Source organism: Podarcis cretensis (genome assembly GCF_951804945.1).
Source record: "Podarcis cretensis genome assembly, chromosome: 8".
Classification (NCBI taxonomy): domain Eukaryota; kingdom Metazoa; phylum Chordata; class Lepidosauria; order Squamata; family Lacertidae; genus Podarcis; species Podarcis cretensis.
In genome coordinates, this window is record NC_137177.1 from 9,183,298 (window position 1) to 9,210,410 (window position 27,113).

Sequence of the window (27,113 nt, forward strand, 5' to 3'; positions counted from 1 at the left end):
TTTGCTGCCTTTGAGCATGCCCAGAACATAAGGCACATGCTCAGTAGCATTGGAACAGGAGCCTAGACGGCATTTCCGCCCTCCTTCAAGTGCCCGTACCGAATGTCACATGACTTGTCCAAGATGGCTGCGCCCATGTTGGTACGTGACCTGGTGGAGGTGCATGGTTTTTTTTTTCCCTTGGCAATCTTGTCTTGGCCATGTTAGCAGCGGAGCTGGAAGGACCGGGGGTGGGGAGTCGGAAGCGAGGAAGTGTTTACTTTCACATGGCCGGCATGGAGAAGAGAATGTGCTGTTGTTGCTGCTTTCCATGTGGCTGCTGGGGAAATTGATGTTTTCCTCCCCAAATTAATCTCTGCTCTGCCCGGTGTCACCTTTTCTACGGGCTCTTCGCCCGCGCCGTTAGCAGCAACTTGGCAGACAGAAATTAAGCAAGGGGCGCTTATTCCTACTGTTGAATTTCTCCGCAAGCAAAGCTTCCATTTGGAGGACTTTATCAGCAGCAAGATTTAAAAAAGTGGGAAGCGGCAGCACTCCTTGCATCTCCTGAGGGAAGATGATGAGTGCTCATAGCTACTTTGGTTACCTTGGTTATTATACCAGAGCTGCTGTGCTTTAACAGCTGTGACAAAAGAGATAATTTAGTAGCTGGAAACTTTCCCCATTACTGCATCTCTCTGCTGGGGATAATTTCACCTGTTGCATTTTTGCCTGACACCTGCTACTGCTAAAAGCACAGGAGCCTTGCTAGGAAGATGTCAGCAGCACATTCTCCCATCCCAGCAAAAAGGGTTCTCTAGCTGATGCTGCACTTTCCCTTCCTCTCTCCTTTTGTACAGTCATTCATGGAGACAGTTGCTCTTATAATAGAGAAATGTGTATTGGTTTCTGAGTAGCCGAGTTCATAAGTGTCTTTATTTTGTGTTGGCTAAACTGAAACACCTACAGCTCCTTGGGTTTGCACTTGTTTTCATTACAGTGGTACCTTGGGTTACAGATGCTTCAGGTTACAGACGCTTCAGGTTACAGACTCTGCTAACCCAGAAATAGTACCTTGGGTTAAGAACTTTGCTTCAGGATGAGAACAGAAATCACGCAGCGGCAGCAGGAGGCCCCATTAGCTAAAGTGGTACATCAGGTTAAGAACAGTTTCAGGTTAAGAACAGACCTTCGGAACGAATTAAGTTCTTAACCCGAGGTACCACTGCAATGTGGATTCCAAAAACAGTGTTTGCTGTGCGACCAGCTGGTGGTGCTATACATCAACAAAAGATGCTGCTTCTGTGTTTTGACTATTCTATTCTGTACAGCATTCGTAATATGTAATTTTATAATGTTGAGTTGCTGTTTCTGCCTGGCAGGGCTCTTGTGCTGTTAGCAACTGCATGACAGACAGAAAATGTGTAGAAGGAGTTTTTGCCTTCTCTGTTGTCTCCTTGCCAGGAAACCAGTCACCTGCTGGATTTCTGACCTTACCCAGGGTTGTGCACTATTTAAAAGGGTTTACAGCTCAGTCCTGGCCATGTCTACTCCAGTGTAAATCCTGTTGAATTTAGTGGGGCTTGCTCCCAGGAAAGTGCGGTTAGAATTGCAGCCTAATCCCATTTAGCTGAGAGTAAGCCCAGTAGATGGCACGCTGGTGGCGCTGTGGGTTAAACCACAGAGCCTAGGACTTGCCGATCAGAAGGTTGGCGGTTCGAATCCCTGCGATGGGGTGAGCTCCCGTTGCTCGGTCCCTGCTCCTGCCAACCTAGCAGTTCGAAAGCATGTCAAAGTGCAAGTAGATAAATAGGTACCGCTCTGGCGGGAAGGTAAACAGCGTTTCTGTGTGCTGCTCTGGTTTGCCAGAGGCGGCTTAGTCATGCTGGCCACATGACCTGGAAGCTGTCTGTGGACAAACGCCGGCTCCCTCAGCCTATAGAGTGAGATGAGCGTGCAACCCCAGAGTCGGTCACGACTGGACCTAATGGTCAGGGGTCCCTTTACCTTTACCTTTAAGCCCGGTAGAATTTAATGGAGCTTGCATCTGAGTAGACAGTGTTAAGCTTGTTCTGCTAATCCTTTACGTGTAATTAATTGGTTAAATCAAAATATTGCTGCCTCTAATGGCAAACTCAGGTAGTAAGTGCCAACAGAAGCGGAGCCAAAACAAAACTTAGGTGCGTGGTTGGTTGTAAGGTTTGTGCGCGCGTTCCTGTCCACTTTCCATCTTTTGAGTTAGCCCAAAATGTCTGAAGAGGGCTATAGCGGATTGTTGAAGTGAGTTCATGAGGGGAGATGTGAACAGGAGACTTCCCTTGCTCACTGTGCAAAGTGGCAGCGGGGAGAGCAGCACAGCAGAAGTCTCAGCTCTGCAAATATCCAGAGGAATCTGGTTGCTTGCTGTTAAAAATAGAACATTAACCTAGATCAGGCACCCCCAACCTGCAGCCCTCCAGATGTTTTGGCCTACAACTCCCATGATCCCTTGCTAACAGGACCAGTGGTCTGGGATGATGGGAATTGTAGTCCAAAACATCTGGAGGGCCGAAGGTTGGGGATGCCTGATCTAGATGGACTACACGTTCCGATCCAGTTGGCTTTCTCTTTTGTTCTTATGGCTGCTGTCAGGGAACTGCCATCGGAAAGACAGGCGGTGGAGGGGCTCTCAGAAGTCAGGAGAGACTCAGCAGCGGCGGAAGGCAGCAGCAGGGGGAGAGTGGGAGATCAGGGAGAGAGAGAGACGAAGGAATGGCTCAGGGAGTCTTCCAGCGATAACAGCGGAGAAGTCTCAGGTCCTCCCATAGGTACACCCACTCCTCGCCGGAAACTGTCGCGCCGAGAATCTAGACGACGCGTTTCCGTCAAGGAGCTTTTATGCTGGAGTAGATTCCGTAAATGCCCACTGTCGGATTCTGCCAGCGACTGAGGGAGCCATGCTTAAGGGCTCCGCTAAAAACAGAGCCTTGCTAAGTTGAGCAAACTCTGAGGGACTAAGCTTTACGCACAAGCAGCTCATCATCCCATCACAGCTGCGCAGGAAGAAAGTGTGAGAGGTAACTCTGAAAGTGCTGCTGTGCAATTTCCCTCCCGTGATTCATAAGGCAACATCCTAATTGCTTAACTAGTCTGAGATTTTTTGAAGCGGATGCAGCCAGCCTTGCTGCGGTGCCAGAGGGCAACTTGTAAACAGGACTTTTCTTTTCCCTGGCTTGTTATTGATTTGGTTGTCAGCTAGACGGGCTGGGAAGAAATGTGGTCTGTTGGTTTCCCTCTTTTAACATTTCCTTTCCTGTTTCTCTGCTTGAGAGCAATTGAGCCCTTAATACATCTGTTTGGCACCTTGGATTGCAGATGGGATTGCCAATTCCTTCCTGGGTTTTGTCTCTTATGAGCAGTGTGTTGTCTGCAGACATTAACCTAGTGGATGTAGCCTACCTTGATTTCAGCAAGGCATTTGACAAGGTGCCCCATGATATTCTTGTAAAGAAGCTGGTAAAATGCGGTCTTGACTATGCTACCACTCAGTGGATTTGTAACTGGCTGGCTGACCGAACCCAACGGGTGCTCATCAATGGTTCCTCTTCATCCTGGAGAAGAGTGACTAGTGGGGTGCCACAGGGTTCTGTCTTGGGCCCGGTCTTATTCAACATCTTTATCAACGACTTGGATGATGGACTCAAGGGCATCCTGATCAAATTTGCAGATGACACCAAACTGGGAGGGGTGGCTAACACCCCAGAGGACAGGATCACACTTCAAAACGACCTTGACAGATTAGAGAACTGGGCCAAAACAAACAAGATGAATTTTAACAGGGAGAAATGTAAAGTATTGCACTTGGGCAAAAAAAAATGAGAGGCACAAATACAAGATGGGTGACACCTGGCTTGAGAGCAGTACATGTGAAAAGGATCTAGGAGTCTTGGTTGACCACAAACTTGACATGAGCCAACAGTGTGACGCGGCAGCTAAAAAAGCCAATGCAATTCTGGGCTGCATCAATAGGAGTATTGCATCTAGATCAAGGGAAGTAATAGTGCCACTGTATTCTGCTCTGGTCAGACCTCACCTGGAGTACTGTGTCCAGTTCTGGGCACCACAGTTCAAGAAGGACACTGACAAACTGGAACGTGTCCAGAGGAGGGCAACCAAAATGGTCAAAGGCCTGGAAACGATGCCTTATGAGGAACGGCTAAGGGAGCTGGGCATGTTTAGCCTGGAGAAGAGGAGGTTAAGGGGTGATATGATAGCCATGTTCAAATATATAAAAGGATGTCACATAGAGGAGGGAGAAAGGTTGTTTTCTGCTGCTCCAGAGAAGCGGACACGGAGCAATGGATCCAAACTACAAGAAAGAAGATTCCACGTAAACATTAGGAAGAACTTCCTGACAGTAAGAGCTGTTCGACAGTGGAATTTGCTGCCAAGGAGTGTGGTGGAGTCTCCTTCTTTGGAGGTCTTTAAGCAGAGGCTTGACAACCATATCTCAGGAGTGCTCTGATGGTGTTTCCTGCTTGGCAGGGGGTTGGACTCGATGGCCCTTGTGGTCTCTTCCAACTCTATGAGTCTATGATTCTATGATTAGCAGATGAGGATGTTCGCTTGCCACACAGTTCTCCCCCCCCCCTCTGGCCGGTTTAGCAACCCTATTTTGACAGATCTAGATGTAAGAGCTCCAGATCCGAATCCTGGTGAAACAATATGGGCTCACCAGGAGGACCAACTGTTGGTTGTGCATATAAAATGGGAATTGTGGCGTGTTTCTGTGGGTGGGTGTAGAAGGAGGCAGAGAAAGGATAAGAGAGAGAGAGAGAGGACAGCAGATCTAAATAGACTGGAGACCAGCAGTGCTTAAGAACACAACAGCCCTGCTGCATCAGACCTATTTATTTATTTATTTATTTATTTATTTATTTATACATACATACATACATACATACATACATACATACCCTGCCTTTTCCCCCTTTTCCCCGGAATGAATTAAGTACTTAACCCGAGGCGGGTGGTGCTGTGGGTTAAACCACAGAGCCTAGGACTTGCTGATCAGAAGGTCGGCGGTTCGAATCCCCGCCACGGGGTGAGCTCCCGTTGCTCGGTCCCTGCTCCTGCCAACCTAGCAGTTCAAAAGCACGTCAAAGTGCAAGTAGATAAATAGGTACCGCTCCGGCGGGAAGGTAAACGGCGTTTCTGTGCGCTGCTCTGGTTCGCCAGAAGTGGCTTAGTCATGCTGGCCACATGACCCGGAAGCTGTACGCCGGCTCCCTCGGCCAGTAAAGCGAGATGAGCGCCGCAACCGCAGAGTCGGTCATGAATGGACCTAATGGTCAGGGGTCCCTTTACCCTTTACCTTTACCACTGTATGACCAGGTGGCACCTACACTGCTGATGGCATCCTTCCTGTGAGACCTGGTGGCATCTGGTCCTAGTCTGGCTGATGGAGGGGAGCATCCTGCTCTCCCTCCAGCTTTGACAGCCACCAGATGAACTGGGCACTGCTATGGCTTTCCCAATGGCTGCTTTTCCCAGGTACAGTGGAACCTTGGTTCTCAAATGGCTTGTTTGACGAACAAATCGGTTCTTGAATGCCCAAAACCCGGAAGTAAGTGTTCCAGTTTTTGAACATTTTTCAGAAGCCGAACACCCGGCGCGGCTTCCGCTTGAGTGCAGGAAGCTCATACAGCCAATCAGAAACTGCGCCTTGATTTTGGGTTTTGGGAGTCAAACGAACTTCTGGAATGGATTAAGTTTGAGAACCAAGGTTCCACTGTACATGGTTAAAAAAGTAGGGAAGAGGATGTTAGACTACAACTCCCATCAGCCCCAGCCAACGTGAGCAATGGCTAGGGATGATGGCAGTAGGGCTGGGTGATTTGAAGTCCATATTGTGATATCAGTTTCACAATTTTTGACCAGGTGTTATATCGTGAATCATGATGGGTGTGGGTGTGTTTGTGTGCTATGCAAAAATCACAATGCGGGAAAAACCTTATTTCAGACTTTGTGGTATATCAGTATATTGCAATGTTTAGCTGGTGATATATTGCGATGTTGAAAACCACATATCACCCAGTCCTAGATGGGAGTTGGAGCCCACCAGCATATATAGAGCAGAATATATACCTGTCAGAGCTGCCTCCAGGTCCCAGCTCACAGAGGACCAACGCTAGGCTGTAGTTATGTACAAAAGTCTTTATTGAGATTCAGTCTCCATTTTAAAGCCGCAGCGTGCAGCTCTACGTCCCGACCTTAGACCGGCGAAGTCCTGTCTGAGTCTCCTCCCCCTCCACACCAGTTTAAGACTCTCGCTTTGCTCCACCTCTTCCTAAATTCCTTTCTCCTCTGGGCCCTCCTGCCCGCTAGGGTCTCATCCTTCCTGGACTCCTCTGACGCTGACCCTGACGATTCTTGCCCCTCCTTCCGGCGGGCTTTAGGACCTGGTTCCCTATCCGGGCTACCTTCTGTGCCGCTCGCCTGTACCTTTGAACTTGGCGCGCGCGCCCAGCCTGCAACTTTCCTCTTAACCGTTAACTCGCTCTCTGATGGAGGCGTGGTCCACCCTGACTCATCTTCTCTCGCTGGTGGTGCATGTGTGGGCTCTGACACCTGGAACTCCTCCCCCCCACTACGCTCTGGTGGGGAAGCTGGTCCTGATTTGCAACTGCTGCTCTGGGAGTCCCCGCTGGCCCCTTGCTTCTGGGGTGTCCCCCTTGGGTCGCCCCTTGTCCTGCCCATCGGCGCCCCCTTCTGTGAATCTTCCGATTCGCTGGAGAGGCTCATGGAATCTATCGAGCTGCTGTCATATTCTCCTACGCTGCCCTCGGATTGCTCCCCCTCGCTTTCCATCTCCTCTCCTCCCTGCGCTCCCGCTGAGTCCCTGACATCCATCCCCCCCTCGAAGCCCCCCCTTCCCCCCTCCCCCTCTTCTGGCGTGGGTTCCGGGTGCTCCAATGCTATGGGGGTGCCTGCCGGATACCGGTCTTCCCCCCTGGCATGCTGCCAGTCCGTGACGGGTACATCGACGTCGCTCTCCTCCGCTTCCATCTCGTTGCCGGCGTGCTCGAAACCAGGATCCTCCCCCAACCCGTCCATGCCCCCTTGTTCCCCCATTTCCTCTGGGTAGTCTGCGTGCCAGGGCCCTCTGAGCAGTCTCCTGCGCCACTCCTCCTCGGGTTGAGTGTCCCACCAATAAGAGCGCTCCGCACCCAAGTCTGAGACCGACCCCTCCGGCGAGGTAGTCTCTGGAACCGTCTCCTCAGCCGAGGAGAACCCCTGAAACGTACTGGCTGAGAGTGTGGGGGTGAAAAGATATTCATCAAAATAATCCTCCGGCATGGGCCTGTGTGGGAAGAGTGCGTGGAACTCGTCTTTGAGGTAGTGCTCCTCCACCGCATAGTACGGCACCCAGCTGTTGGCGCTGGCCGGGGCACCTTCCCTTGCGATGAGATATTCGACGCCCTCTTCCCCCCATCTCGAGTCCAAAATCTCCGTCACCTCGTTGAGTGGCCCCGCCCTCGGCGACCCCCCTGTCATGGGTGCATCTCTAAGCGGACTGGGAGCTGTTCCTGGCTCCTGAAACCTGTGAGGTGCCTTGTAGGGCGTTAGCACCGATCTATGAAAGACCGGGTGCATTCTGGAACCCTCCGGTAGTGTCAAACGGAAAGCCACTGGGTTGATCTGTGCCTCGACTAGGTAAGGGCCCAACTGCTTGTGTCCTAGCTTCTTCTTAGCTAAGGATCTGGCCGGCACTGCCTGGGCCGCTAACCAGACCCAGTCCCCTACCCGTATGTCCTCCCCCACTCTTCTGTGTTTGTCTGCTTGCATCTTGTATACGTGTTTTGCTAGGTCTAACTGTCTACGGAGCTGTTCATGGACCTCCTGTAACTCCTCTGCCAATGCCTCTGCTCCCTGTGGCTCCCCCTCCCCCTCTTTCTCTAAGCCCGGGAAGGTCCTGGGATGTCGCCCGTGGTTGGCAAAAAACGGTGTCACCCCCGTGGACACGTGTTGTGTGTTGTTGTAGGCAAACTCGGCCAGGGGCAGATAGTCCACCCAGGTCGAGGGCTGCTGGTTGGCGTAACATCTCAGGTACTGCTGCATGACGGCGTTGACCCTCTCCGCTTGTCCGTTGGTCTGCGGGTGTCTTGCCGACGCTAGGTTGACCTTGACGTTCAGGATTCCCATCAGCTTCCGCCAGAAACTCGAGATGAACTGGCGCCCCCTGTCGGACAGGATAGACCGTGGCAGGCCGTGCACCTTGAACACGTGGTCTATGAACAGCTTGGCTGTCTGTTCCGCTGTGGCCACCTTCGCGCAAGGAATGAAGTGCGCCATCTTGGTGAACATGTCGACTACCACGAGTACTGCTGTTTTGCCCCTCGAGCTGGGCAGGTCAGTGACAAAGTCCAAGGCTACCCTCTCCCACGGTTCGGACGGGGTCTGTAGCGGTTCTAACAGTCCCGCCGGCGGTCTGTGTACTGGCTTGGCCCTTTGGCAGGTGTCGCACCTCGTGACGTAATCCGCGACTTCTCCCCGCATCTTGGGCCACCAAAAGTCTCTGGCTACTAATTCCACTGTCTTTTCCTTGCCGAAATGTCCGGCGCTGGGTGCGTCGTGTAGCTGTTGCAGTACTGTCGCGCGGAGTTCATCTCCCGGTACGTAGATGGCCCCCTTGCGGAGGAGCAGTCCGTCGCGTATCTGGAACTCGTCGTCCTTTGCCGTGCCGCTGCGCACCTCCTCCATCTTGGAGCGCGCGAAGGAATCTGTTAGCAGCTCGCGCCGTATCGCTTCCAGGTCTACTGTGGCAGAAGCGCATGCCCACGCCTTGGGTGCGAAAATGTGTTTGGCCGCTACCGGTGCTGCTTCCTCCAGATACTGCGGCTTCCTGGATAGCGCATCAGCCATGACGTTGTTGTCTCCGGGGATATATTCTATCCTGAAGTCGAAATCCGCAAAGAACTCCGCCCAGCGGATGTGTCTCTGGTTCAGGAACCGCGCCGTGCGCCAGTACTCCAGGTTCTTATGGTCCGTGCGAACTTGCACCGTGTGTTTGGCTCCGATGAGGAAGTGCCGCCACGCCTTGAATGCTGCATGAATGGCCAGCAACTCTCTGTCCCAGATGGTGTAGTTCTGCTCCGACTTGCTGAGTTTCCTGGAGTAGAAAGCACACGGCCTCCAATCCCCTTGCGGGTCTCGCTGCAACAGGACTGCCCCCACGGCTCTGTCGGAGGCATCCGTCTCCACCCTCATGGGCTTGCTGGGGTTCACATGCAGCAGTTGTTCCTCGGAAGCAAAAAGACGCTTGAGTTTCTGAAAGGACTGCTCCGCCTGCTCCGTCCAGATGAACTTCTTCTTCTTGGAGCTGAGGGTGTCCGTGATGGCCGCCGTCTGCATAGCGAAACCCTTGATGAACTTGCGATAAAAGTTAGCAAAGCCGACAAACCTCTGGACCTCCTTCCGATTGCGCGGGCTCTTCCAGTCCAGTACTGATCGTACCTTGGCACTGTCCATGGCGATTCCCTTGTCGGACAGCTTGTAGCCCAGGAAATCCACCTCCGTCATGTCGAACTGGCATTTCTCCAGCTTGGCGTAAAGCCTGTGCTCCCGTAGTCTTTGCAGGACTTCCTTGACATCTCCCTCGTGAGCCTCCTGCGATTCCGAGAAGATCAGAATGTCGTCCAGGAAGCAGACACACTTCTTGTAGAGGAGCCCCGCTAACACGTGATGCATGAATGCTTGGAAGCAGTGGGAGCCATTTTGTAAACCGAAGGGCATAACCCTATACTCATAGGTGCCCAAGGGCGTGAACATGGCCGTCTTCCACTCGTCGCCCTCCCGCATGCGTATAAGATTGTACGCCCCTCGTAGATCCAGCTTGGTGAAGATGCGTCCCTTCCTCACCGTCGCGAGCAAGTCGTCGATCTTGGGCATCGGGAAAGCCGTGGGCTTGGTTTTCGAATTTAAAATTCTGAAATCAACTACAAGCCTCTTCTGGGGCGTGTCCTTCTTCTTCACAAAGAACACAGGACTGCCCCCCACTGCTTTGGATTCTCGGATGAATCCCCGCTTCAAATTGTGATCTATGAACTCCCTGAGCTCTTGCAGTTCGTCTTCAGACATGGAGTACAGTTTTCCGGTCGGCAGCGTTGCCCCCGGCAGGAGGTCAATCTTGCAGTCGTAGGGTCTGTGGGGAGGCAGCTTGTCCGCTTCCTTCTCGCAGAAGACCTCCAAAAACGCCTTGTACTTGTCGGGTACCGCTTGCAGCATGCCCAGTTGTAGCTGTGGGTCATCCTCTTGCCCCTCGTCCTCCTGGTTAGTCATGATGCAATGTTCTGCACAGTAGGAGGAGCAGAAGGTCAATTTACGCTGGTACCATGCCAATGCCGGGCTGTGCCTGTCCAACCAGCTCATGCCCAACACTATGGGCGTGTCTGACAGTTGGGTGACGTTGAAGCTGATGACTTCGCGGTGATTTCCAATGCGCATCACCATTGGCGGCGTTTGCTGTACCACCTGTCCCCCCAGCAATTCTCTTCCATCGACTGTCACTACTTTCAGGGGCATCGTGGCAGGCAGGAGCGCTATGCTATGTTGCTTGATGAAATCCACCCCCATAAAGTCTGCATTGCTACCAGAGTCAATGGTAATAGGCACTTCCATGGTGAGCCCATTGGGAAGCTGGAGTGTTGCGGTGAGCTGCACCACTGGTTTGGGCGGGAGGGGGTCTGTGGGCTGTAAGATTCCTGGGGACTGCTTTACTGATTCGTCTGGCTGGGCCCCAGCGGCTCTGCTTCCAGCCAGACTTCGTCGTTTCCCTGCTGTGGTTCCCTCTGCTGAACTGCTTCTGTTACTTTTGCTGAGGCTGCATTGTGCTTGTGGAGCCTCTGGGGGCACTCTTTTGCCATATGCTGAGCACTTTCGCAGATGTAACACTTCCTGTTCCCTCTAGGAGGCTTCACCTTGGCTGCTCCTGGTGTGAGGGCTCTGGTCGCTGACTGAGCCTTGGCACCACCTATCTCCATCGGCTCCTCTCCCCCTCCCAGTGGAGGCGTGGATTGAGCGCGCGCTGAGTCTCTGGGAAAGAAAGGAGGTGCCCTTGCTGGCGTGCGTCCCCAACGCCCTTCATCTTTGCTCCAGGGACGTTCTTCCAGCCGCACCCCAATCGTCAGCGCCTTCTGGACCACTTCTTGAGTGCTCCGTGGCCTCTCCCCCCTTGCGATTTCGTCTTTCACAGCCCCGTTGAGCCCCTCCCAGAACAGGTCCCTGACGGACGCTGAGTCCTTTTCCCATCCCAGCGCGTTGACCAATGCAAAAAAGCGGGAATGATATTGCCTTACAGTGGCTCTGCCTTGTTTCAGACCGTGAATCTCTCTTCTAGCGACATCCACATCTATCTCTGATAAAAAACAAGCGTCCATCGCCTTAATGAAGGCTTTTGCGTTTTGGAGGGCTGGATCATTATCTCTCCACAGATTGCGCAACCACGCTTTAGCTTCTCCATGGAGATGCGTTAGTATGAAGCCTACTTTCTCCTGCTCATCTCTAAAGTCCTTCTCCAGCAACTTTAGCGCAAAAACTACGTCTGCTCTGAAGTTAGGATATTGCTGCAGACTCCCATCGAAATGCGACACCAGGCTCCCCCCTCTCTTCCCGAGCCCGATCCCTTCGGATTTGGCTGCCGGTGGCCCCTGTTTAGTCAACATTTCCAACCTGTTTTGCAGATCCTTGCAGACAGCATCTGATTCCTCTTCTCTCCTCCTTGCCGCTCGTATTTCTGCGTTAAGTTGTACCACTGCTTCTTGCAAAGCTGCCAGTCGTTCTTCTGTAGTCATCTTGTGCTGCTTTTGTGAGCTCGCGAAGCACCAATCTTCGCCCCTCGCTGCGTCCTCTCACGTTGCGAGGTTCTTGGAAATTTGAGACAGGACTTACTGTCAGAGCTGCCTCCAGGTCCCAGCTCACAGAGGACCAACGCTAGGCTGTAGTTATGTACAAAAGTCTTTATTGAGATTCAGTCTCCATTTTAAAGCCGCAGCGTGCAGCTCTACGTCCCGACCTTAGACCGGCGAAGTCCTGTCTGAGTCTCCTCCCCCTCCACACCAGTTTAAGACTCTCGCTTTGCTCCACCTCTTCCTAAATTCCTTTCTCCTCTGGGCCCTCCTGCCCGCTAGGGTCTCATCCTTCCTGGACTCCTCTGACGCTGACCCTGACGATTCTTGCCCCTCCTTCCGGCGGGCTTTAGGACCTGGTTCCCTATCCGGGCTACCTTCTGTGCCGCTCGCCTGTACCTTTGAACTTGGCGCGCGCGCCCAGCCTGCAACTTTCCTCTTAACCGTTAACTCGCTCTCTGATGGAGGCGTGGTCCACCCTGACTCATCTTCTCTCGCTGGTGGTGCATGTGTGGGCTCTGACACCTGGAACTCCTCCCCCCCACTACGCTCTGGTGGGGAAGCTGGTCCTGATTTGCAACTGCTGCTCTGGGAGTCCCCGCTGGCCCCTTGCTTCTGGGGTGTCCCCCTTGGGTCGCCCCTTGTCCTGCCCATCGGCGCCCCCTTCTGTGAATCTTCCGATTCGCTGGAGAGGCTCATGGAATCTATCGAGCTGCTGTCATATTCTCCTACGCTGCCCTCGGATTGCTCCCCCTCGCTTTCCATCTCCTCTCCTCCCTGCGCTCCCGCTGAGTCCCTGACAATACCGTAAATGCCAAAAATTATGTGAGAGATTTATATTGCAGGATGAGTTAACAAGCGGCTGGACCTGGAAAAGTGGAAGAACGGTGGCCTAAAAAGGATTTATTGTGTTAATGTGGGAAATTGTCACATTACATTTCCAACCTCCCGTTGGAGATGCAAGAAGGAATGACACAAGGAAACTGCAATATTTCGACAAAATGTGTCTTCCTTTCCAAATAACTCTCTCTCTCTCCCTCACCCCTAACCCTGGTTTGTGCTTTCTCCAGTTCCAGCACAGCAGAGGCTTCGTCTCATTATGCTACACCAGCCTCCGGTATAGGAGCAAATCAACTCTCCCCACTCCAGGTCCCGTGAAAAGCAAGTTTCTCCAGTACCTCTGCGACCGCTTCTATGACATCGAAACCATTGTAGACTTTGGCAAGAGGCTAAGGCTATGGAACGCACAAAGGAAAAACAGGTATATGCCCCTGCCTTGTGTTTTTCAGGAACGTTTCTGTTGGGAATCTGAGGTGAGAGACCCACATGGTAGAAGTTGTCCCCAGTTCCAGTCACCACACAGAGGCAGCTTAAGGTCCAAGACAGTTTACAGCTGCAGAAGATAAGGCTTCAGTAGTACAGTTCCAGATGCTGATGTATACAGTATGTACAGTTTGTAGGCTTTGCAGATACAGATGCAGGCAATTCTCCACATACGCACATTCAAGGCATAAGGCCTCTCCCTGTATGCCCCACGGAGGACCTTAAGGTCCATAAATAGCAACACCCTAGAGGTCCCAGGCCCTAAGGAAGTTAGATTAGCCTCAACCAGAGCCAGGGCCTTTTCAACACTGGCCCCGGCCTGGTGGAACGCTCTGCCTCATGAGACCAGGGCCCTGCAGGGCACGTGCGTGACCACAGATGCGGGCACCATTTTCGGCCCCGGAAGGGGGCAGGGTCAAGGGCATCACGCCAACACACACTTTGCCTTGGAACACAACCTGCGTGCAAATTACAGATATAGAATCATAGAATCATAGAGTTGGAAGAGACCACAAGGGCCATCGAGTCCAACAAGCACAAAGCATTTCTGTTGCTCCAGCAATTAAGGCGTAACAGACTCCAGCTCACAGACAGTCTCGCTGACTGACTAATGAGCTGATATGCATTAATCACTTATGGCAATGGCTCAGTGCCGCCTATATAGCAACTGGCTTCGCTGACTTTGCACATGTTGCCTTACCTCCTACATGGGGTGATTTTGCCCGTGAAGGTAATTAACCCCTTCCTCCATGTCCAGTTCCTCCAACAGTTTCTAGACCAGAGGTGACCCTCTAGGCATTGCTGGGCTCCCAGCTCCCACCAGCCCCAGCCAACATGGCCAAAGGGAAGGGATGATGGGAGTTGTAGTCCGACATCCTGCCTGGGGATCCTTGAATCGGGACTGTTTTCACACACTAGCAACACATCCTGTAGAATTCTATCCGTGATACTTCAGCTGCACAATCAGAATGGTTTTCAGGAACCAAAAAGTCATACTGTATTGAAAAAATATGACTCTCGAGCCCTCTGGCCCCAGAATGGGAACCAGGCGTTCCGTTTTGGTAACAGTAACCCCGGTTTAAGGAGTCATTTGGCGCCTAGCTTATAAATAATAATAATAATAAATTTTTATTTATATCCCGCCCTCCCCGGCCGAAGCCGGGCTCAGAGCGGCTAACAGTAAAATAGTACAGCATTCTAAAATCAATTCATTATAAAATCAGTTCAAACCAAATTGATGGCAAACATTGGGCTAGAGTTCTGTGAGGATTACAGAAGAAGGGGGTCAGACTGTGCATTGGCCAAAGGCCTGGTGGACCAGCTCCATCTTGCAGGCCCTGCGGAAAGATGTCAAGTCCCGCAGGGCCCCGGTCTCTTGTGACAGAGTGTTCCACCAGATCGGGGCCACGGCCGAAAAAGCCCTGGCTCTGGTTGAGGCCAGCCTAACCTGCCTGTGGCCTGGGACCTCTGAGATGTTTCTGTTTGAAGACCGTAATGTCCTCTGTGGGGCATACCAGGAGAGGCGGTCTCGTAGGTACGAGGGTCCTAGCCCATATAGGGCTTTACAGGTCAAAACCAGCACCTTAAACCTGATCCTGTACTCCACCGGGAGCCAGTGCAGCTGGTATAGCACTGAATGAATGTGATCCCGCAGCGAGGATCCCGTAAGGAGTCTTGCCATAGCATTCTGCTCCCACTGGAGTTTCTGGGTCAGTTTCAAGGGCAGCCCCACGTAGAGCAAGTTACAATAATCCAGCCTGGAGGAGGGCTCAGTGTAGAGGAAGATGGAGGCAAAGTTGGAAAGGAAAGAGGGATTGAAAAATTAGCGTCATAAAGTGAGCTTCCTACCGCCTCAGTAGCTTTAGACCACGTTTGTTTGTTTTGTTTTAATGCCCTTCTTTAATGTGGGATCGGGTGAACGACAAAGAGCAGGTTACAAGTGATTTGAATGACTAACATGTCCCAACTTGACCCTCAGATACAACATCCAGGCGAAGAACTATTTTGGGGAAAATATCGCAGCTGCCGTCTTTGTCCTGGCTTTGAAGGGAAGCATTAGGTATGTCAAACGTGCCCCGGCCAAAGCACTGCATTGTGGGAGTTACCTGAGGATCTTCTCAGAGACTCTTGATCCCCTGAGGGCCTCTATACAGTGGCGTAGCGTGGGGGGTGCAGGGGGGGCCGGCCGCACCGGGCGCAACATCTGGGGGTTAGGGTTAGGGGTAGGGTTAGGGGGTGCAAATCCACGGGTTAGGGGGCACAAATTACTTACCTTGCCCCGGGTGCTGACAACCCACGCTATGCCACTGCCTCTATAGATTTCCTCTTGGTGTTTTCTTTGATGTTCTTTCCAGTTTTATAGCCCAAGGCAGCTAGAATAAAACTGGGAGGGCGGCTTGTTCTGCCAGTTTTCTGTGGGAGCCATTTTGTTGATCCCAGTCACTCGTGCATTTAAAACCACCTCTAGAAAAACCCCTCAGGAAAGGAGAGAGAAAAGTCTTTTAAACAAACGTAGCTATTGTTTGCTGAGCTTCTTGTCATACAAAAATACATACAATGTATTTCAAAGCATAGGTAAAAATACGTTGCCCATTTTTTGTTGTTCAATAAATTTATCAATGAATCAATTTTATTTATGGATAGTTATTCAGAGATATACAGAAATACATACCCATTGTAAAGTATCTTTTTATATAATATGCTGAGATAAAACAGAGATAAAAAAGAGCAAAGTCAGAAAGAAGAAAGTATAAGAAAAGGAGAAATCTAAAGAAGAGAAAGCAAGAGAAAAGGAAAAGAAAGAAAAAACTAATGAGAAATAGAGTAGAAAAAAGGAGTTCTGACTCTCTGCAGCCACATATGATTTTTATTTTTTAAGATCCAACCATTCTCTCTTCTATAAACCAGAATTTTTTTTTCAGTCTTAAAATCCAACTATTAGAAGTTCATTTTCTCTTTCAGGCAGAAAGTCCCTAAGAAATTTTCAATCCTTAACAAATGTTAGTAGTGATTTTTCTCTAATTAAACATGTTAGCTTAGCCATCTCAGCCAAGTCCAATAATTTTATCAGTCATTCTTCTATAGTGGGTCTTTCCATCTTTTCGCATGTAGTAGTTTCATCACAGTAATCCTATATTGGAGTAATTGTCCATAATCGTTTTCTAATTGTATGTCCATTGGTCCTAAAAGAAAGAGTTCTGGCTTCAGTTAGAAATTAACTGGTAAAAATATGTTGCAGTAGAAGCATATTTGCATAAAAACACATGCGATAAAAAAAAATGTACAAAGGAACCCCCCATATCAGTAGCAGAAAAACTTGGCAGCACAGCTAACAGCAAACCAGCTAAGGCAGTCAAAGACCTCTGAGAAAACGTCAAGTTTTTACCTGGTGCTACCTGCCAAGGAGCCAGGTGGGAATCACTAGGTAGAGCATGCCTGGATAGAGCAGGTGGCGCTGTGGTCTAAACCACAGAGCCTAGGGCTTGCCGATCAGAAGGTTGGCGGTTCGAATCCCTGTGACGGGGTGAGCTCCCGTTGCTCTGTCCCTGCTCCTGCCAAACTAGCAGTTCAAAAGCACGTCAAAGTCAAGTAGATAAATAGGTACCACTCCGGCGGGAAGGTAAACGGCATTTCCGTGAGCTGCTGTGGTTCGCCAGAAGCAGCTTAGTCATGCTGGCCACATGACCCGGATGCTGTACGCCAGCTCCCTTGGCCAGTAAAGCGAGATGAGCGCCGCAGTCCCAGAGTCGGCCACGACTGGACCTAACGGTCAGGGGTCCCTTTACCTTTACCTGCCAAGGAGCCAGGTGGAAATCACTGTGTAGAATATGCCATAAGGGGGACCAGAAAAGGCCCTTTCCCCTTGCCATCATTCTCTGAGCTTCTCTCAAAGTTAGAACCTGTTAAGTGTCCGAACCTAAGAACAGTCTTACAAAAAAATGCCAGCACCCAAATTCTGTAGAGAGAAAAAGCCAGATTCTGAAATTAATAATAATAATAATAAGTTATTTATATCCTGCCCTCCCCAGCTGAAGCCGGGCTCAGAGTGGCTAACAACAGTAAAAATAACACAATGTACATAAAATCACAATCAATTAATTGAAATACATTGTAAAATCAATTCAATTCTAAAATCAATTCAGAGTCAAATTAATGGCAACCATTGGGCTAGAGTTCTATGAGGATTACTGAAGGGCTGTGCCTTAGCCAAAGGCCTGGTGGAACAGCTCTGTCTTGCAGGCCCTGTGGAAAGATGTCAAGTCCCGCAGGGCCCTAGTCTCTTGTGACAGAGCGTTCCACCAGATCGGGGCCACGGCCGAAAAAGCCCTGGCTCCGGTTGAGGCCAGACCAACCTCCCTGTGGCCTGGGACCTCCGAGATGTTTTTGTTTGAAGACCGTAAGGTCCTCCGTGGGACATACCAGGAGAGGCGGTCCCATAGGATTATCTGAATAATCCTGCCAGTTTTACACCCCTCGCGCGCACATACGCCGTCTGCTTCCTGCCTTTTGCTGAACCTGTCCCGTGAAAGAACCGCCTACAAAAATGGGTTGTGTCAGAGCAACAAAGCAGCATGGTTTTTGTTACAGGCTCCGGGGGAAAACGGAATGGGAGGACCAGAAGGGCGGCTTGGTTTTCCTACAAGATAAAGACACCTGCTTGGAAGGAGCCAACCTCAGTGGCTCCATCATCAACTACGACGGCCTGGATAACCTGGGTAATAAGACGTTGTGCTTTTGAGTGTCCAGAGGGCTTTCAGGTGGCCGGACCTGTGTTGTCCTTGCTGCAGGAATAGGCAGCTGCAGGCTCTGGGTTCAAATGTATCCGTCCTCCTACCCCCACAGCAGTTTCAAGCAGTTGTTAAATTATAGGGGGAGAAGACAGGGGGCTGTTAATGAAATCTGCAAGCCTCCCCCCCCACCCGAATCCCCCAATTTTAGTTAAATCCCCCACACCTTCGTAGCCTTCTTTTAAAAAAAGTAGCTAAAGGGGTAATCACAGAAGATAAGGAATCTGGGTCTCCTCTGTCCCTCTCTCCAAGGACACCCCTTCCCCTTATTGATCTTACCACTTTCTCCTGGGCCCCATCTGCACAATACATTAAATGTACAATGGTACCTCGGGTTAAGTACTTAATTCGTTCCAGAGGTCCGTACTTAACCTGAAACTGTTCTTAACCTGAAGCACTACTTTAGCTAATGGGGCCTCCAACTGCTGCTGCCGCACTGCCGGAGCATGATTTCTGTTCTCATCCTGAAGCAAAGTTTTTAACCTGAAGCACTATTTCTGGCTTAGCGGAGTCTGTAACCTGAAGCGTATGTAACCCGAGGTACCACTGTACTCTTACACCACTTTAAGCAGCCATGGTTCCCCCCAAAGAATTCTGGGAGCTGTAGTTTGTTAAGGGTGCTGGGAGTTGTAAGGAGATCCCATTCCCTTCACAGAGCTACACTTCACAGAATGGCTTAACAATCGGTTCCTCTTCTCAGTGAGCTCTGGAAAAGCGCTGCAGGAAGAAGCCCTCCCTTTTTAGCTGTCCTGGATCTTCAAAAATGCAGCCACAACTTCTAGTTTTAGTGCGGCAGAGAGGGAGCAAAACTTTTCCCCTAAACACTTTCTCCAGGCCACATGTAGTTTTATAAACTTCTGTTGTGTCGCCTCGCCGTTTCTCCAAACTGAGAAGCCCCTGGCGCTGCAAACTTTCCTCTTAGGGAAATTGTTCCATCCTGCTTGATCACTTCTGGTTGCGCTTTTCTGAACCTTTTCCAACTCTGCAATCTCCTTTTTGAAGTGATGCAATTAGAGCTGTACGCTGGCATTATTCGTCCTGTTTGCACCAGCCCAACGCCTTAGCAGGGCACAAGGAGGGCGAGTTTTTCAGGCGAGGTTGATCAGAACCACACACGGTATTCTAAGTTCAGTTGCAACATAGGTTTATATGATGGTTGCTGTCTAAAAGGAAAATTCAATAACACTAGTAATAATTTTATTATTGATACCCCGCCCAACTGGCTGAGTTTCTCCAGCTACTCTGGGAGGCTTCCAACACATAGAAACATAATACAATATCAAACGTTAAAAAATATTCCCTGAACAAGGCTCCCTTCAGATGCCTTCCTAAAGTTTTGTAGTTCTTTATCTCCTTGATATCTGATGGGAGGGCATTCCATAAGGCGGGTGCCACTACAGATGCAGTTTCACATCTTGCAGTGAGGGAAAACCACCACTCAGAGCTGGATCTCAGTGTGAGGGCTGGACGAAGGGGGTGGAGACGCTCCTTCAGGTATACAGGGCCGAGGTCGTTTAGGGCTTTAAAAGTCAGCACCAACACTTTGAATTCTGCTCAGAAACATATGGGAAGCCAGTGAAGATACTTTAGGTCCGGTGTTATATGGTCACCAGTCTGGTGGCCACATCCTGGATTAGTTGTAGTTTCCAGGTCACCTTCAAAGGTAGCCCCACGTAGAGCACATCGCAGTAGTCCAAGTGGGAGATAACCAGAGCATGTCTGGCAAGACAGTGCGCAGGCAGGCAGGGTCTCATACTAGATGGAGCTGGTAGACAGCTGCCCTGGACACAGAACTGACCTGCAGTAGCCAGTGATTTTTTTCTGGTGATACACAATCATATGGGTGGAGGGGTGGTGTAGGAAAGGAAATGGCAACGTATCACCAAATATCTATTACACATCTGATAGAATTGGGCTCTGGGCAACACTTCTCCCCTCCCCCTCACTGCCCCTCCACGTTAAATTTGTTAGGTGCTACAGTGCTGCTAGGACGCAGGTGGCGCTGTGGGTTAAACCACAGAGCCTAGGACTTGCTGATCGGAAGGTCGGCAGTTTGAATCGCCACAACGGGGTGAGCTCCCGTTGCTCGGTCCCTGCTCCTGCCAACCTAGCAGTTCAAAAGCACATCAAAGTGCAAGTAGATAAATAGGTACTGCTCCGGCGGGAAGGTAAACGGCATTTCCGTGCGCTGCTCTGGTTCACCACATGACCCGAAAGCTGGCCACCTGACCCGGAAGCTGTACGCCGGCTCCCTCAGCCAATAAAGCGAGATGAGTGCCACAACCCCAGAGTCGGTCACGACTGGACCTAATGCTCAGGGGTCCCTTTACCTTTACAGTGCTGCTATGTTTTTACTTATATCTGTAAGCCGCCTTAAGTCCCTGTCAGAGAAAAAGGCAGGGTATAAATAAATACATCATAATAGGGTTGCAGAGTTCTGATTAGTATCTCTTCTTAGCACTGTGCATGCACCTGTCTGGACCACATTACGTGCTGGCAAGCATTGCATGGGGGTTGGGCTAGATGAAGATTGGCCACAGCCAGTTTACAAACCTGCTTTTCCTTCCTGCCCTTCCTCCCGCAGTCAACCAAAGAAACCTGAAGCAGCTGGACTTCAGCAGGTGCCCCTACATCGACGACTGGAGTCTGAGCCGCCTTCACAACTTTGCAGACACCCTGCAGGAGCTTTCGCTGGCTGGGTGTCCGCAGGTCACTGAGAGGGGGCTGGCCTGCCTCCACCAGCTCGAGTGAGTACCAGTCAGTCGAGGGGGTCCGAGTTGCGTTGCCTAGCAAGCAGGGGCTAGGAGTCTCCAGGGAACTCTTGCCTGAGAGCAGAATCCAGATACAAAGTCAGAGGTCCAGTCCAGAGGTCAGGGAATGCAGACGATCACAGAGCCAAGGTTCAAATGAAAGGTAGGGCCAGGAACTACAGGCGTTGCTTCCAGCACCTGACTGCTGCTGAGAGCTGTGTTTAAGAAGGCTGAAGCCAGCTGGTTCTTATCAGCACCTTCTCTTCCATGTCCTCGAAGGCTGATCAGCTGCAGGGGAAGTCACAATGCATTCTCCTCCTTGAGGTGTAGCATTCCCAAAGCAAGGCAGGATTGGACTCTGATTAATAAAATACACACGAGGCTTGACCAGCAAGACTCTGGGAGGAGTGCGTGTAATAATTCCTCTCCACCCCTCGGCCCAGGTCGTTTTATTCACAAAAGAACTTTTTACACAGTGTTTGTAAGAACCAATCAGATTTCCTCTGAGCATTTCAAAAACCCCACGGGGGACAAGATCAGAAGAAATTCTTTTAACTACAAAGAAACGATTTTCTACTCGAGCATGCATATGTAGTTCAGAGTAAATAAAATAGGAATAAAAGGAGGAATGCATTCAGCAAAACCCCAGAGGTCATAAACAGGAGAGGCAGTATTTACTATCTTCTCACGAACTCTCTTCCTGGCCCTTAAGATCTATCTAAAGATTAAACTACATCAAAGCTACCTTCTATCTTTATGACCCAGGATGCCTGATGAACAACTGGCCTGTGTTTTAGAATGCTTATACGTGCCTGTCCGGTGTAGAGAAAGCAAATGGCAGAGGTGGAGAGGCTTGTGGGATTCGATCAGAAACCATTGTCAATGAATCAAACCCAGACAACGCCATGCTTTCATCGCGGACACAATGGCTTCCTTCATTTTTCATAATTCCTCATAGCAATCCCACCTGACCCCCACACTCTGGATATTTGCACCCCTACATTCAGGCTGCAGTTCAACAGGAGAAGCTGACCCCAGGCCCGTGACAGAGGGGCTTGTACTGGCAAAATTTGTAAAGTCCATCACAGCAGCCCCCGAAACCACTTTCCCAAAAATTCAGACCCAGTGGATTTGCAGACTTCCTCTGTGCCAGTCTACAGCTGGGGCTGATGGGAGTTGTAGTGCAGAGTGGGGGGCACCTGGTTGGCAATGGCAACTCTGTGCTAACCTGCCAGAGAGACAGCTGTGAAACTTGAAAGCCTTGCCATCACCTCATTTGCCTTGCCCGGAGCGAGAAAGAGCAGGTTGTTGGTTAAGTGCTCCGGCAGGCAATGGCCTGGCTCACAATAATCTCAAGAATCCTTAGTTAAAATAAATGATGGCTTGATGCGCTAGTGCACTGCTCGCAAAATTGACTTGCAAGCACTTCACACAAACACACATCCTCTCTCTCACACACACAAGCACACACTCCTGTCACTTCTGGGAAACAAGCCATGGTCTGGTTTGTCATAATGCCCAGTCCAGACTTATGGTTTGTTTCCCCCACAAGGCAGAATTGCTACGCCACTAACAAATCTGGGTTTCGAGAGAAACAAGCCATAAGTTATGAAAATCCAGTAGGACGGTAAGGGGAGAAGTGGAGGGCCTTCATATGATGACAGCTGTGGGAGAAGTGGGCACCTTTTGAGGAAAACAGCCCGGTGGGACGAATTTGGCCTGTTGGCCAGAAGTTCCCCTCCTCTGGTCTGATGTGGCGCAAGCAGCTGAAATTGTAGTTTGCTTCTCCCTTTGTGTTCTCCATCTGTAAGAAGAGCCTGCAGGATCAGGCCAGGGACCCATCTAGTCCAGGATCCTGTCTCTCTCTCTCTCTTTTTTTTAATGATCTTTAATGGTTTTACAGATTTTACAAATTTCACCATCATAATACATAATACATACCTTATTCCTTTTAACCTTAATACTTTAACTCTAAACAAGTTTGTACCTCCCTCCTCCTTCTGGTTTCTCTATATTTTATTTATATTTATGCATTTGTCATGTTTACATTCTATGTGTACTTAATACGATCGAATAATACTATTCAAAATTTCAATTAAATATACATGCTTCAATTGTTGTAATATGTTTGTTCGATGTTCTTAAATCCTGCTTCCACAGAGTAATGGATTGAAACTGGCACACATGAAACACACACACGGACACACACACTTGTTTTTCATGTGTACCAATTTTAATCCATTACTCTCTGAGTTTGTGGAAGCACGTTTGGCGCTGAAAGCTTGCAAGGAACGCTTCGGATCCTAGTTGTCTAAATATGCTTCTGCCTTTAGCTGCTTGTCATCTTTTGCCCTTGATCTGAAGGATGGAGGCAGCAATGTTTGCTGAATACCAGTTACCGGAAACCACAGGAGGGAAAGAGGGGTCCTGTGTTCGAGTATTGCTTGGTGCTTTCCCACCAGAGGCCCTGGTTGGCCTCTGTGAGAACGGGAGGCTGGACTAGATGTGCCCCCTGGCCTGATCCTGCAGGCTCTTCTTACAGATGGAGAACCAATGGCCTTCCAGGAGTTGTTGGACTACGGTTCCCAAGAGTTGCAAAGGATGATGGGAGTTGTAGTCCGGAAGCGTTTGCCGGTCCCCGATCTAAACCATGTGGACCAAAAGGCGAGGGAAGCACTTTAAAGGTTTTAACCTTTGAAGCCCTATACGGCCTAGGACCCTCGTACCTACAGGACCGCTTCTCCTGGTATGTCCCACGGAGGACCTTACGGTCTTCAAACAAAAACATCTTGGAGGTCCCAGGCCACAGGGAGGTTAGGCTGGCCTCAACCAGAGCCAGGGCTTTTTCGGCTGTGGCCCCGACCTGGTGGAATGCTCTGTCACAAGAGACTAGGGCCCTGCGGGACCTGACATCTTTCTGCAGGGCCTGCAAGACAGAGCTGTTCCACCAGGCCTTTGATCAGGGCACAGCCTGACTCCCTCCTTCGGTAAACCTCTAGCCCAGTGGTTGCCATTAATTTGATTTTGAATTGATTTTAGAATGAATTGATTTTAGAATTCATTTCAAATGATTGATTGTGATTTTATGTGAACTGTGTTGCTTTTATTGTTGTTGGCCGCTCTGAGCCCGGCTTTGGCTGAGGAGGGCGGGATATAAATAAAATATTGTTATTATTTTTATTATTTATTATTTAAGCTGCTGTGAGTCAGGCAGAGACAACTAGGGAATCAGGACAATCTGGAAGAGGTTCAGGTCATGGAGCATCTTCTGTGATTTGCAACCCTGAGTCAGGACAGGGTGCGGCCGTTGCAGATGAGCTGTTCCTTTAGGCTCTCTGCCACCCACAGTGTCGCCAGTTTCCCAAAGGTGATTTCCCCTTTCGGTTGTTTCGGGCCGGCTGCCCCGTGATGCTGAATGGCAGGAACTTCAGGACTGAGAAAAGGAAATGTTTCTCCCCACAACCTGTCATTAGCTTATGGAATTCCCTGCCACTAAAATTCCGCCAGCTTGGGTATTTATTCATTTATTTTTAAAAGGATTAAGCAACGTTTATAGAGCAGACAACCTGCCGAGGGTTGTGAGCCATCACAGCTACATGGAACCTCCACATACAGTGGCAGTGTACCTTCGCAACCTTCATAATTCTCTGTTTTAGTAATACGCTGGAAAGCTAGCCGATCTGGTTTGTTGAATTTGTGCATTGCTTGTAAGTCCCAAAGCAATTTACAAGGACCAAATAAGTAATACAGTAGAAAATACAAAAACGTATTTTTAAAAATTATAATCAGAGTAAACACAAAGCAGGCTAAAAAAAATGCATGGGAGTGGATCATGTAAGTTAACCTGAAGCCCCGCAGATTAAAAGCAGGACGAGCTAAAGGAATCTTGGGTTGATTGGTTAAATTTGCCTCTAGTATTTTTTAAAAATGGGAGTGGGCAGTTCTTCTTCAGCCCAGTGGAAACATGTCCTTATGGGTGGTAAGGGTAAAGATAAAGGGACCCCTGACCATTAGGTCCAGTTGTGACCGACTCTGGGGTTGCAGCGCTCATCTTGCTTTATTCGCCAAGGGAACCGGCGTACAGCTTCCAGGTCATGTGGCCAGCATGACTAAGCTGCTTCTGGCGAACTAGAGTAGCACACGGAAACGCCATTTACCTTTATCTACTTGCACTTTGACGTGCTTTCGAACTGCTAGGTTGGCAAGAGCAGGGACTGAGCAACGGGAGCTCACCCCGTCGCAGGGATTCGAACCGTCAACCTTCCGATCGGCCAGCCCATGAGGCTCAGTAGTTTAGACCACAGCGCCACCCACATCCCCCCCTTATGGGTGGGGGCAGAAGCAAAAAGTGGGCAGGGCAGCAGATGGGGCTTTTACCTTTGCACAACAGGGCTACATTCCAGCCATGCACAAAATAGACATTTCTGCAACACCCCTGTCCATCCAGCCACACGAGAGGCACTCAGAGGACTTATTACAGCTAATGAATATCACCTGAGGAAGAGCGATGGAGAAGCACTGGTAGAAGACCTGTCACAACCCAGGAAGCATCTCAAGGGATTTTGTATTCAGTCCCTGAGTGCGAGTCCCTGGTTTAGGCTTCTGTTTATGAAATTTATATTTTTCGTCTCACTGCAGGAAGTCCTGAAGTGGCTTCCAACCCAAGTAAAAACACAATAGCAAAAATAAATAAATCACATAACTTTGTTGAAATCACACTGAAGGATAGTCAAGGATGTAATATCATAAAAGGGTTTATCCCCGATATTACCCCTCTACCTAGCCTACGGTGAACCAGGAAACAAACCATTCAATCATGGGTCATAACCATGAACACAGTTCTGCACCTGTATTTTAAAAGAAACAACGTCCTTGCATTGAGACATGATGTGTGTGTGTCACAGCTTAGGGGAGGCCTTGCCGTTCTGTTCTAAGATTACGTTTCCCGTCTTGCATAATGGGTAAGATTAGTTTTCATAAAGGCTAAATTAGTATTTGGCTCAGTTAATCAACCAGGATGTGGTTAATTGATTGCTGCACTTGATTAATTGGCCACACACTGGAGCCCTCATTAAAATCCCCCCGATTAATCCATTAAGGCTTTGGGTGTTTAATCTACCATCGAGTGTTGTTGTTGTCGAGTCATGTAGTCATGTCCAACTCTTCGTGACCCCATGGACCAGAGCACGCCAGGCACTCCTGTCTTCCACTGCCTCCCGCAGTTTGGTCAGACTCTTGTTGGTAGCTTCCAGAACACTGTCCAGCCATCTTGTCCTCTGTTGTCCCCTTCTCCTTGTGCTCTCCATCTTTCCCAACATCAGGGTCTTTTCCAGGGAGTCTTCTCTTCTCATGAGGTGGCCAAAGTATTGGAGCCTCAGCTTCAGGATCTGTCCTTCCAGTGAGCACTCAGGCCTGATTTCCTTAAGAATGGATAGGTTTGATCTTCTTGCAGTCCATGGGACCCTCAGGAGCTGGCACCCCCAACCTGCGGCCCTCCAGATGTTTTGGCCTACAACTCCCATGATCCCTAGCTAAGAGGACCAGTGGTCAGGGATCATGGGAATTGGAGTCCAAAACATCTGGAGGGCTGAAGGTTGGGGGTGCCTGCTCAAGAGTCTCCTCCAGCACCATAATTCAAAAGCATCAATTCTTTAGTGATCAGCCTTCTTTATGGTCCAGCTCTGAATTCCATACATCACTACAACTTTGCCGAAAGCCCTCTAAATTGGTAAAAATTTGCTTTATGAACCCTCCCTCTCTTGTCCTTTCAGGAATCTCAGGTTCTTGGATGTCTCCGACCTGCCCTCCGTCCGCCACAAAGAACTGGTTCGGATCCTGCTGGAGGAGATGCTGCCTCAGTGTCACATTGTGGGAATGAACTATCCTGAGGGGATGGGCCTGCCCTTGGACTCTGACAAACAGGGAGGCGAAATAGAGGAGGAGTACCAGGGAGGTGCTGGAAGCCAGAAAAAGAGAGAGGTCTCCATTTGAATGGGGAGGGCCGCATCTCAGAGACTCTTCCCCCCCCCACCAACCATGCAAATCGGAGCGTTCCCCCAAAGGCGACACAAAGACAACAAAAGACGTAGTTGCTCTAAGCAGGGATGGGGAATCTGTAGCCCTCTAGGTGTTGCTGGACTCCAACTCCCATCAGTCCCGGCCAGCTTGGTTGGTGTTGAGGCATGATGGGACTTGGAGTCCTAAAACACAGTCTCCCCCCCCCCCCCCCGTTCTAAAGAATGCCTGCACTACGGTTATTTCACCTTCCTTATGTTCCTCCACATAATAAACAGACCCTCCGTATTCTGGCAGTGTGTACCTCTGTAGTTTGGTGAACACACCAGAACCAGAGTTGTTGTTGCAGGCATTTGTCTGTCTCAAGAGACAAT

General features: G+C 49.9%; 3 protein-coding genes across 3 annotated transcripts in view; 2 read left to right on the forward strand and 1 right to left on the reverse strand.

The window, feature by feature from the left end:
- Positions 1 to 27,032, forward strand: DMAC2 (distal membrane arm assembly component 2). Its single transcript, XM_079985732.1, has 6 exons — positions 1 to 141; positions 12,935 to 13,125; positions 15,166 to 15,246; positions 17,775 to 17,902; positions 20,559 to 20,721; positions 26,496 to 27,032. The coding sequence occupies exons 1-6, from the start codon at positions 103 to 105 to the stop codon at positions 26,713 to 26,715; spliced, it is 822 nt and encodes a 273-aa protein (XP_079841858.1). The 5' UTR covers positions 1 to 102; the 3' UTR covers positions 26,716 to 27,032.
- BCKDHA (branched chain keto acid dehydrogenase E1 subunit alpha) overlaps positions 1 to 27,113 on the reverse strand; it is a 191,490-nt gene that overhangs the window by 112,928 nt on the left and 51,449 nt on the right. The window lies entirely within an intron of this gene.
- The window catches only part of B3GNT8 (UDP-GlcNAc:betaGal beta-1,3-N-acetylglucosaminyltransferase 8), a 117,843-nt gene that overhangs the window by 52,559 nt on the left and 38,171 nt on the right, over positions 1 to 27,113 (forward strand). The gene's annotated exons all lie outside the window — the stretch shown is intronic.